This window comes from Carassius auratus, chromosome 32, assembly GCF_003368295.1.
Source record: "Carassius auratus strain Wakin chromosome 32, ASM336829v1, whole genome shotgun sequence".
Taxonomy (NCBI): domain Eukaryota; kingdom Metazoa; phylum Chordata; class Actinopteri; order Cypriniformes; family Cyprinidae; genus Carassius; species Carassius auratus.
Genome location: NC_039274.1, coordinates 7,474,614 through 7,487,314, shown reverse-complemented (window position 1 = coordinate 7,487,314; position 12,701 = coordinate 7,474,614). Strand labels below are relative to the sequence as shown.

Sequence of the window (12,701 nt, the reverse complement as noted above, 5' to 3'; positions counted from 1 at the left end):
CTATTACGCTCCGAGCAGGTTGCACTGAACCAAAAACATTCGTAGTTCTTCCTCTGACCTGGAGTCTGTCGTCTTCAAGAGTGCTGACAGGCTCTGTCCTTGTAATTGAGTGAGCTGGGTACAGTTTACAAAGTTAATCTAAACATCCAGTCCCTCAAACCGGCCAAGCTGCATATGGTTCAGTTTTCAGGAAACACTGCAGCTCTGGCTCAGTCATCTGAAGCTTACAATAGCTCTAGAGGTAACTGGAAACAAATGCGTTTAAAAGCAAAACAGCCTCCCGCTCGTTCATTTAAACCCACAATCTGCTTGTCAAGATGTCGGAGGCCTAAATTAGACCCATTTATTGTGTTCTTTTTTGTGTCTCAGGACAACTTGGCAGTGAGGCGATCTTTAATTTGACCCAGCTCGCTGTGGAGACATTTGTCCAAGGGTCACTGGGTTATCTAGTAGTTGTGTTTGAAAAGCAGGTTTGCTCAGATGTTTCGGAGAGGTCTGAGGTTTGTCCGGATCTGTTGTCAGGTAAAGGCCCACTCTGAAGTGTTAAACTTTAACCCTTTCGAGTTACGATGCATGCTTCTTAGACTCTCGACGAAGAATTTCATCACTGTTCTTCAGGGGTTTCATGAGAAAGGCAGCTTCAGGGCTTTTTATGACTAGGGGGTCTCAACAGTAATAACAAACACCTATGATATTAAACGTGCAGGCATCTGTTTGTAAATGTGAGGCTGAATTTTGCTAGCGGTCAGATTTGTTTGATTTGTGTGTGTGTGAAAAGATAAATTTTCAGTTGTCATTACTCCAGTCTTCAGTGTCATATGAGCCTTCAGAAATTATTCTAATATGCTGATTTGGTGCCCAAGAAAAATGTATTGTGATTATCAATGTTGAAAACGATTGTGCTGCTTATCTTACTAAATCACTCCAAACTCCTGCTGAGGTAGAGGAATGCTCACGATGCTTCTCCTGATCAGAACTATTCAACAGAGTATAAAACATGATCACAGCATTCTCTTTCTCGCTCTTTCTCTTGACTAAAGACCTTTTTGTCCTACATTCTTGTAAATCACTGTGCACTGGTCATAGCCGTTACATACAGACACAACTCAAGATGTGGAGCAGCAAGAGAGCCCTATGCAATGTTAAGAGATTTCACTGTTTTCTCTTGCGTACACTGTAAGTGAACTGTAATGTATGGGATCAAGCTTTGACTTGTTTCCTTTGAGGCATTGATGCTGATCATCAGTCATTTTTATGCCATTTCATTACCTTACACGCTGAAATTACAGACTGTCTCCATTTTTAGTAAATTGTCATTACCTGTATAGATATGGTCTCAATGAAAGTAGTTAGACTGAAAACTGAGTGAAAAACATAACTGAAATTCCATACCTTACTGTATACCTTACACTGTTTTTTTTATTCAACAGAAGAGAGTCATACAGGTTAGGGATTTTATCTTTATTTTTTAGAAACCAGGGTTGTCACAGCAGTTATCTCTCAGACTTAATATAACCGCATGAATCAGTGTACTGTTATGGATCTTGTTTGGGTGGCTCTTGCTGCGTCAAGAATGCTGTCACACCCTTTGCTTCTCTCTTCTTTAACATGCTAATCCCAATACACTAGGCAGGAAAGAAAAACTGTTCTGTGTGGACCATTTGAGGAGGAAATAAATGGTTCATTTGTAGAGGAAAGGACGAAAAAGGAAGACCATAAATATAAATGTGCACACATTTTAGTGACAACATGTAAACACATGTTTAGGTCAATTCCCACTGTCCTTTTAAACCCATGACCTATTTTAGCAGTGGCCAGAAATGTTGTGTCCATAATCACTGTGGTAACACCCTGAAAATTTACAGTATGTCAGACTTGGGAAGAATTGGGAAGTTCACCATTAACTGAAAATCTCACTGACCATTTAAATATAATTGCCATTAAAAGCACAAATCTGAGTTTGGTTGAAGTCTAAAATTATAGGATGTTTAAAGGGTATCTGAACATAGTATACTATGTCATCACGTGATCTAAATTGTGTTTATTTTCACAGTTGGTGCCCATTGCTTGTGCCAAAGTCAAACATTGGAACCCCCCCCCCCCCCATTTTTATGTAGCCCCTTCCACATGACCCTACACTGTCACATCCTGAGTTCAGGCCCAGACAGTGTCGCCACACAATCCAGCTCTCAGCCAGTGGAGTCTTGCTTCACAATAGAAGAGACCATGACTCAATCCATCAGTGGCAGAGGGCCAAAAGTCAACGTTGTTTTGTGTTTAGCTCATGAATAGGCTTTGATCTCAATGAAACAGCTCTGAAGTTGTACACCGCTCTGGAGATTAACCCCAAAGACCTAAGGACACAGAATTTGCGTTGTATATTTGACTGATTATGTGCCAGTGAGTTTAGACGGGGTCCTATCTACAAGTTTGGATTTCAGGGAAAGACTAATTAAAATTAGGTGGGATTTATTTTTAGGGGACACTTGAAGCTTAGAAGCTAAGCTGTTTCAGGGGCCGACCCTGTAAGTCTGGTCTTTGTATGCATTTCATTCATACAAATGTGTATCATTTAGCAACTGCCTCTCAGCCATGTCTTAATCCATATTCCCTTATTCAGAATTTATTGAAGTAGACATAATTTTACCTGAGAATTAATTTGTTTAATTGTGTATGTTGTAGATCGTATTGTGAACAAATCATCCATGTGCAATAACCACTGTTGGGAATGTTGCTTTAAAAAAGTAATTAGTTATAGTTACTCACTATTTGTTCCAAAAAGTAACTGAATTACTCTATAATAAAAGTAACTCGATACCAGGGAAAGTAACTATTTGCGTTACTGTAAAAAAAAAAAAAAAAAAAAAAAGTTGTAATAGACTTTTTTTTTTGAGCAATTTTCACAAGTCAGCTAAAATGAGTAGAACAGACAGGTGTTCGTACATAACTTTCGATATTTATTGCACGTCAACAGACAGCAAGAGTTTTATCCTGCACTTCAAGTATTATTTTTGTAAGAACAGTGTTTTTGGCCACTAGCTTTGTAGATGCGTGTGTCACACATTACATGTACACATTACATGCACGTTCTTGCTTTTGATATCAATGAATTTGAAGTAGTGCTTATATCTCCACCTTGAAAATGCCAACTTTTCAACGGATTGCTCCTGACTCGCCATCTCTGCTGCTGCTGCTGCGAATCTCTGTTTAGCTGTTGCGTTCGTGCATGTGTGTGTGTTTGGCACCGCTGGCGTATAAACACTGGCTCTGATTGGCTATCATGAAACAAATGACTCTGCCTTAGCCAATCATAATCGCTTATCTCGTTATTAACCCACCTCCTTACTCGCTTTGTGAGCCAGGGATGCATTCGGATTACATAGTTTATTAAATCAATGCATAGTAACGCACCGCATTTAACGTCCAGTAATGTTAACGGCGTTGTAACGACGGGAAAAGTAATTCGTTAGATTACCCCATTACTGAAAAATAACGTCGTTACCTAACGCCGTTCTTTTAAACGCCGTTATTCCAAACACTGGCAATAACCCAAAGGTTTAATCAATATCATAACTCTCTTTCAATAAAAAACGTAAAAAATCCAAAACAAAACAACAGACTTCTCTCTGGTGACGTATATTGGACTTCTCCATTCTTTTAGTCAACTTTAACCTCATTCCTCATTCCAATCGACTGCAAACTCACATTCATTTATTAATGCAACACCCACACCTCAAAATCCAATCATCAACCAGTACCAATACAAACTCATTTTTTGCCCTATGTATTTTTTCCCCCCAATAATCCATTTCATGTATATGGAAGAAAAGGTCTGTTGCTACTTCCGTTTCATCGCAGCTCAATGATTGCTATATTCCTATTCAATATAATGGATTTTGTGACCTGATATTCCCAACTAGGGTCCCTCTGTTGTGTTGCCTACTCATTAGATTTAAGCAGTGGCACTTGTAACCTGGTATTAATTTTGTTTACCAAGGTACTTCAAAGACAATCATAGTATTGCCATAGCATATGTCCTTAAAGGGGTCATATGATGCGATTTAAAAATTTTCCTTTCTCTTTGGAGTGTTACAAACTCTTGGTGCATAAAGAAGATCTGTAAAGTTGCAAAGACTAAAGTCTCAAATCCAAAGAGATATTCTTTATAAAAGTTAAGACTCCACCACGCCCCCTTAAAATGGCTCGTTCTAACACGGCCCCACATGTCTACGTCACTATGTGGAAATATTTGCGTGATGCCGGCCAAATGTTCACGCAAAGAAAGAAGCTGTGGTTTCAGTAACCGCAGTTAGTGTTGAAGCAGTCATGTCATAGAGATGCTGTGTGTATCTAGGCAAAAGCGAAAGCACTTTATTTGCCCTTCATAAAGTAGATGCATTTAGAAATCTTTTAGATTACTTACAACAGAACAGCAACCCCTTTAAAAAAACATGGTATTACCCCATAGTAGTTGCAGTATTGCAGAATATGGTTAACCATCCCGTCCTAACCTGCTGGATTAGGTTTTGCGCTTTGACTTCAAAATTGCCCAAGAGCATTAGACGATCAGTCACCTGTTTATTCTGTGTCGGATATGTTATCAAGATAAGACAAACAGAAACAAACACACACATCTACAGTATTGGTCACACTCTTCAAAGCCCTAAAGGATGACTGTGGGCTCCAAATGGTGCTAATGAATGATGCACATTTTATCGTTTTGAGTAGACGGCTGTATATGGATGGAGCCTCTTATGAGTCTTGGCTTCAGGCATATTGTTTACAGCTTGATGCCAACGCAGTGACCGTGTGAATCAGAGCGCTGGCCTGACGCCTCTGGGTCTGAAGACTGCCACCCTTCAAGCATTCAGAGAACTCTGATGTGACACTCTATACTGCTGTCACCAGAGTACTGTTTTGCAAGGGATTCAGAATGAAAGACAATTCATTTGACAAAGTTAAGAAGAGAGAAAGTTTAAGGATGTCAGTCAGTCTTGACCAGATTTAACGTTTTGTTGATTACTTGGTTTGTTTCTGCAGAAATGTGCTTCACCAACAAGGAATGTTATTGGTCCAGCGCCATACAACCTTTTATAATATACATCAGCTCTGTTCTGATTGGCACAGCATATAATTTTTCCATTTGGACCAACACATTTCTTGTCACTGGAAACCTTCCACAGTGTGTCTAGTTAGGACACCGAGTTAAAAATGCACATGGGGAGGGTTTGTTGATTTCTTTGATGGCTGTTTGAACAGTTATGACTCATGTGAGCATCAGGTTTGATTCTCTGTGGAATGTTAGACAGCTCTCATTTTCTGCCTCACTCACCCCAGGAATGTGATGAGATGAGGTTTGGCACTTCCGTACCATTTTTTCAGATTTTTAAGAAAATCTGTTTTCTCATACGGAGAGAACACAAAAGGACGATATTTTGAAAAATGTCTTATCGTTTCGATGTTTTTTTTTAAAGCTCATACAAACTTTTTTGTTCCACAGATGAAAGTCATTCACACACAGCAACGTTAGTGAGCATCTATCGCTTTAATGCAGATCTTTTATCTACACAGTTATAAATGAAATGTTGCTGACAGTCAGAGTTTTACATAGTTCCATATTTTGTTGGAAAAATGTATATACAGGTATCATTTAGCCAGTTGGTAAATATTTCCTGAATGTGTTTTTCTTGTAGCGAGTTATATTGAGGTGTTCCAGGTAGATCTGACCTAGATCTGTGAGCGAGTGATCTGAGCATTGGACAGTCATTTGATGTGGTGACTAGTGCAACAGATGCTTCACCTCTTCAGGAAGTTCTTGTCCAAAACCTTATTCTTATCAGCCTGCTGATAACGGAGTAGGAAAATGTCTATATTGGGGGTTGGGAGGAGAGAATGAGAGAGGTTTTTACACCTCTGTTGTGTCCATAATTCCCCATTGCTGTAGCACCATCACACTGTGCCCTGCCAATGTATCTCTAAACCTCTGTGCCACACTCATGCACAATAGCCTGGTCACATGATCAGCTGGGACACAGGGACAGGACAAACACTGGAAATGGAAATATTTGTTCTTTCTTTTCTTTTTGTTACCTCATGTCTCTTTCTCTCTCTGTCCCTTTTTTCTTTTTTACTGTGTTGCTTTAATGGACAGCTTGTTCATTTTGTCACTTGTGCTGGGGTGAAAGGTCACGTCCCCAGTGCTCTGCCCTGCCATACGCTACCTCTCAGAGTCGGTGTGTGTGTGTTTTAGTGTGTGCAATACTGCATACATATTCGACAGCATCTCTTATTACCTTATACATCTGTTAGAGCTCAGTTGCAGTTTAAAGCAAATGCACTTGAACTAACAACGTAGCTTTTATTAATCTCAGTCAACTTGACTGACATTTTTATGGATTATATTATCTCTCTAGCTAAATTATTCCATGTTGTAATTCTTCATCAGATGGCAGTTTTTGAAAAGAACAAGTCTGAACATATCACATTCCTATCATCTATCCAACCACTATGCTATGTGTAGAAATATCTCATTATTGTACACACGCACAGTATGTATGTTTAAATGGACTTTTTAAAACTGTGATTCCATTTTTTCAAATGTTCAGTTACACATTGTTTCCTACACTTTAATATAGACAGATGAAGACTGTAGCAATGCAAAAACCTGGCTATAGTTTGATTATAAGTGCACACCTAGCTTGTGTTCCATAACGCTACTTTCCAAACATTTTTCTGCCTTAATTTCCTTAAAATGGTGTTCTGTAAGGGTTAAACGGTTAACAGAGTGATTCAGTGTTCCCTTGGGACAGATGCAATTGATTTGATTATTCACCGGTAAGAGTGTGACCCATAGAGATGTTTTATTTAAGTAATCTAATATTGTCTAGCTAGAGGCCAAGCTGCCATCTTAAAAGGGGACAGGCTTGATTTAACAAAGCCGTATGCCGTGCATTCATGTCATGATTATCATTAGTAAGAGCTCATGCCATTAATAAAACTCCTCCTAACAACATCCCTAGACACAGACAGCTGCCATTAGATGGTTTGTCACATTCTGGGAAATGGTTCAATTCATCATGTATGCCAAGATTTGATATTGTTTTCAAAAAGCAAAAACAAAACAAAGGAACTTTGTATTGTTCTTTCTTTTATTTATTTAGTTATTTTTCTTTTGAAGCCACAGTCTGATTGCACAAAGTATAATTAAATAAGATTAAAAGCTGCTTTATGTAAGTTTTTGACTCTACTAAAGCATAAAAATACCATAATATGTTTGCAGATATTTAAGAAACATGCTAAGTTAACATGCGTGTTTATCTGAAAATCAATGCTACAGTCAGTTATTCTCTTTTGAAAATGTGTGTTCTGAGCTGGAATGTCGATCTTTGTTTTGATTTGTGAAACCCGCCCACTGCTAGTTTACCTAATTGATTTTCAGCACAACAAACTCACACAGAAACATGTGCCTTGTTGCTAGGAGATGTGTGACAAATGAAAACAATGTGCGCTCTAAAATCGACTGAAAATATCAAAAATGTTTGATATCCTCTGGATGTAATCATAGACTGAAGCTAAAGAATCTGACTTTTTGCAGCTAGCATCAACTTCTCCAGAATGTATATTGGCAGAAAATCAGGGCAAAAATTGTGCAGTGTATTCCAGCCTTAAGCCTGAATAATTATATTGATAAAAAAAAAAGTACTGTCTCTAAACTGTTCCACTGAATTCAGAAAGTTTTTTGCAGAAGATGTTAAAAGACTTTCCATCAGATTTTGCCGGGGCTCAGTGTGACAAAGAACAAGTCCAACCACAAATAAACCACAGAATATGCGCCTGACAAAGTGAGGTACAGCACACTCACACTAGCTCACGAGGAACTGTGTTTATCCTGTAGGCATGACTACGGAGCTTTGCAGAATGATACCTTTGTAGTCCCAAATCTCACCGACGTGTCTCTAATGCCTGAGAGAAAAGACCAAGATGAGTGATAAAAACAGAGCGAGGAATGAGCGGCTTGTGTGGCCATTCAGATCTGGAGAAAATGAAGCCGTCTGCTGCAGACTAACAGTAAATCCCTCTCCTCTCTCAGACTGGACCCTTCTAGGCTCTCTCATTCAGCTCACTGAGGAAAAGTCTAAACTGCTGTTTCTTACCTTTAAAAGGTAAAACGGAGAAGGAATGTGGAATATTTGACTTTCTCTTGGAAATGTTTGCTTTTACACTGTTTGAGACAGGAAGTCAGCATTGATTTCTCTTCCTTCCTGGGTCAGCACACTACAGACTCTGTCAAACTTATAACTGAGCATTAGTCATGACAAACACATGAAACCACAGCCTCCTCTAATCAACGTCTTTCTCTCATGCCGTGCCACTGTTCAGATGAGTTTAGCTAGAGTGACGGCTCTTGGAAAAATGATACTGCGATGATGTGTGGTGTGTGTTCCTGTGCAGGTTTAAATGGGGATCCTAATGATGTAATGCATTATTCAGCAGAGAGAGTCTGCAGGATTTTTGCGGGCCTCAAGGGAGCTTTTCCCCAAGCTCTAGAGCCTGCTCTTTGATTGAAGACTTCTTGGCACCTCAGTCGGAACTGTTTGAGAAGGAAACGCATTCTGTGCTTTTTTTTGAAGGCCGTCCTGCTGCCAAACTTTTAAAAAAAAAACCTTCACTCATCCCAAATTCTCAAACAACAATGGATATATTTAGTTGAGAACTAAATATTGAACTTGGTTCTTTCTATTAAAAGAGCCTTTTTTACTTGGGGTGAAGAACATTTTAATAATCTTTTGTGCAACTGCTATAAAAAACTGAAATGTTAAACTAAAAATTGAATCTGAACTTACATCAAAAACCAATGAAGATCCCACAACCTGGAATTCATTAACTCTTGAAGAGGGCTGTTAGAATGTATTCTGCACAAGAGGTGACCCATACTGTATATATGAAATGACTGATGTTGATGAAGAACATTCAGGCATGCGGATCATGTTTAGACCTGGTAAACATCGGTTGAACTTTCACTTCAAACTACACAGATTCTGGAATTTAGATTTGTGTAATGTGAAATAAATTGAGCAAATTGAGTTTGTCCTTCTAATGGATCTAATGCATCAATGGCGCAGTATTTAAGAATGTTTTCAGAGTTGGAGAAATCTGACTAGATTAACCGATGTGTGTTCTTACAGCTCCAGATATGGATCAGTGTATGAAACCGGGAAAATACTTAAAGATGAGAGTCAAAGAATGATCACGTTTTCATTCTCTTTCTCTTTTCAGATGGTTGAGATGTGTGTGAGGGAATCTCAGGTTTCAGGCTGAGTTACAGCACTCATAACAGAATGGCACAAATGACATCACCACAAATGACATTTACTTGGCTATATACCAGAAATACCATAGCCCAGTGATTCTCAAACATTTCGGCTCCCAGGCATTGTCTAAGACAAAATCGAAGGTCCTCTTATCTGAGCTGATATGAACCCCAAGGCACTTACATTGTAATAAAAGAAAACTCAAAAATATGATGGCATTTTATTGTAGTACATTTTTGTGCGTGTATGTGTGTGTGTTTTAAATATAATTTTAATTTAGAATATATTTATATTTTTAATATATATAATTATGGTATAATTATAAAAATGGTAATCATATTTTTATATTATTATATCATTAAAATAAGTAATTAAGACTTATTATGCCCCTGGAAGCCGGACAAGGGCCTCCTTATTGTTTGAGGACAACAGCAATAGACTTTATTCGTTTTATTTGCTAATTATACATACTGTAGACAAACCCTAACATACTCAGCAGTTAGATTGTAAGACATCGTGCTTCTACTAACCAGCTTTAAACATAAAGTAAACTTAAAATAAAGTCACTTGGTTTGCCAAGGATTTCTGTCCAGTAAAATCTAATTTTTTCCCTCCCCAATATAACAAATATAACAGTGAGTTGTGGTTGCCTTAGTTTCTGTTGATGCCTTTGATTGTGTCCCAGTTATCACTTATCTCTTGTGGCTGGTGGTCCTCATCCCCCTTTTGGTAACCTCTCTGGCACTTTGTTTTCTTGTATGCAAGAAGTTCTTTCTCATTGCTCCCACATGACATCTTTAATCTCTCATCTTCAGTTTAATGCTGGTGGAAGTACAATATTTACCCACAGTGCACCTGTGTGTCTGCTAAGCTCGCAGCACATTGTTAATTCCCATGTTCTTTATCTTTCTTACTCTCACCATAAACATCTTCAACTTCGGCTTTGCTATGGTTCCAATATCTTCTATCAGTACCCCAGATTACCATCTACCCGTGCACACATATAGGTAATCACACTTCGAGGGGTCTCTAAGGCATGTCTGAATGTCTCATCCATCTCTGCTGGGTGACATGCCTCAGTCACTGGATATGCTAGACTGTACTTTTCATCTTTAGTAACCCTAGTAGTTTTGTGAGGCCGTAAGTTGGGTATAGAACTTCTTTCAGGCAGTTGTGTGGTTTGGGTGGCACTTAGTAAGATCAGTGAGTTTACTGATAATCTATGGGAAATTAGTGATTATGGAAATAATTCAACACAGTTAAGCGTTTTACCAAGAACATGAGAGGAAGTTTAGATGGGCCCAAATGGTAAGCGTTATATTTGTCTTTACTGTCACTAAATTAATTAATTGTCTCTTAATTACTTTTTCACCATTAAAATGTAACATTGTGTATTGTGAAATATTCCTGTTAACAATACCCAATTTGATTCCAGTGTATAACATACCACCTCACTGAGATTTCAAGCGAATTGACCTTCATGTTAGCCTGGCGAGCACTGACATGATTGTTGATTGAGATTATAGTGGGAATCTGACGAGATACAACTGTATACAAAAGTATTTGCAGTGAACACAATCTGTATTTACAAAGAAACGCTCCAATGCTGATTACGTTGAGCCCGTTTCATTTTTTTCTAGAAAGTCAGTGATGCACGCTTGTGTTCCAGACGTGATATAACATGTAGTACACAAGTTGTATGGACTGTACAGACATTTTTACCATCTCCTTGCATAATTAATGATTGCATTTATATGTGGATATTGATTAATCAGCTGTCAGTCAAAAAGCTCAATATATTTTTTTAAAATATCATGCTTATTAAGAGCGAACTGATCCAGTAAATTAGACTTCAGGCATATTTCTTGAAATGTGGCTGGTGCAGCTGTTATTTTTAGCAGTGTAATGGTCGCTCCCAGCTTCAAGAGTCAGGTTTCTCCAGTCGCTGTGCTTCTCTAAAGATCGCAGGGCTCATGATGGTGACCACCAGGGACGCTGATCAGCTGTTTTCAGGACATGTGTAGACATGGTAGAAGAAAAGCCTGGTCTGGGTTTTGACAGACAACACCAGGCTTGGGTGATTCACTGCCAGAGAGTGCATCTATCTGTGTGCCTGTGCTGGACTTATTACCATTTTGCAAATTTGGGCAGTATATTGCATTTCACGTAGGATGTCGGATGATCTGTAGCTTAACTGAGGTCATCTTGAATTCTCATCGTTCATATAAATAATAAAAAAATGTTGCTGTAATTATGTCAATGTCCATACCGTTGAGATATAGTTGTGAAGAAGGTTTTTGTGCTTCCTCTGATTATTTGCATGTTTCTCTACAGGACTCTGAATCTCTGGACAACTGTATTCAGAGCACACTCTCTGCTCTCTACCCTCCATTTGAAGCCACTGCGGCCACCGTGCTATGCCAGGTGTTAGACGTGGTTGAGACAACATACCGTGGGGACGGACTACGCTACATCATTGACTTCCTGGTGCCCGCTAAACACATCCTACAGAGCATACAACAGGATGCATGCGTGAGTATCACAGTTCTCTTTTTATATATTTATTTGTTCGTTTATTCACTATTATTCTTATTTAAAAAATGTTTTTATCTTATCGGTAATAAAAAGTTAATAAATTAATAAATCTAAATTAATACAAACCCTGAATCTAGGCTGATAAAATTCCCAGACACGCATTCAACAGGATGAATGTGTGACACATTTCCCTTTCATTCTTTTCTTTTCTTTTCTCTTCTCATTCTCTCATTTACCTTAGTGTAACATTTTCGAGCTCATTGTGTTCATGATTTCTCTTTCAGCCTCTGGTTGTGTTTTGTCATGTCCTGTTCTGTGTGTGTCATGTTTTGTTAGCTGAGCCCCCACTCATCATCAGTCATCATGAGGGTGTACCCAGAACACACACACACACACACACACACACGTATACGCAGAGTATAAGCCTGTTGGCCTGAATGTTTGTGTTGGTGCTTCTTGTTTTGGTTATTTGAGAAGAAGCCCCTAGAATATAGGGGCATATAGGTAGCAAAATTCAATTTAAAATGCAATATGCAAAATGGCAATGTATTTATGTATTAAAATTGACAATTTCCATTGTTCAAACTTTGGTGCAAAATGAAATTATATAATTTACATTTGCCATTTCCAACAGTAGTCTTAATATATAAATTGCACACTAATTATAATGCTTTATAAGTTACGAAATGAAAATGTATAACCCACATTCATTTGATATGTGTAACCTGTCCAAAAATGGACATGGGATTGCATTTTCATCATGACGCTGTGGGATATTTGTAGCAAAATTCAGTGTGACTTTGAAGATGCATTCTGAGCTGACCACTCCCACCCTCCATCAATCAATGCTTCAAG

The 12,701-nt window shown here is 38.4% G+C and overlaps 1 protein-coding gene across 3 annotated transcripts in view; it reads left to right on the top strand.

Moving 5' to 3' along the window:
• The window catches only part of LOC113051491 (rho guanine nucleotide exchange factor 40-like), an 88,030-nt gene that overhangs the window by 27,656 nt on the left and 47,673 nt on the right, over positions 1–12,701 (top strand). For all 3 annotated transcript variants that reach the window (XM_026215275.1, XM_026215273.1, XM_026215276.1), the window contains exon 2: positions 11,646–11,843. In XM_026215275.1, coding sequence (XP_026071060.1) covers positions 11,646–11,843 — 198 coding nt within the window. The remainder of the gene's footprint in view (positions 1–11,645; positions 11,844–12,701) is intronic.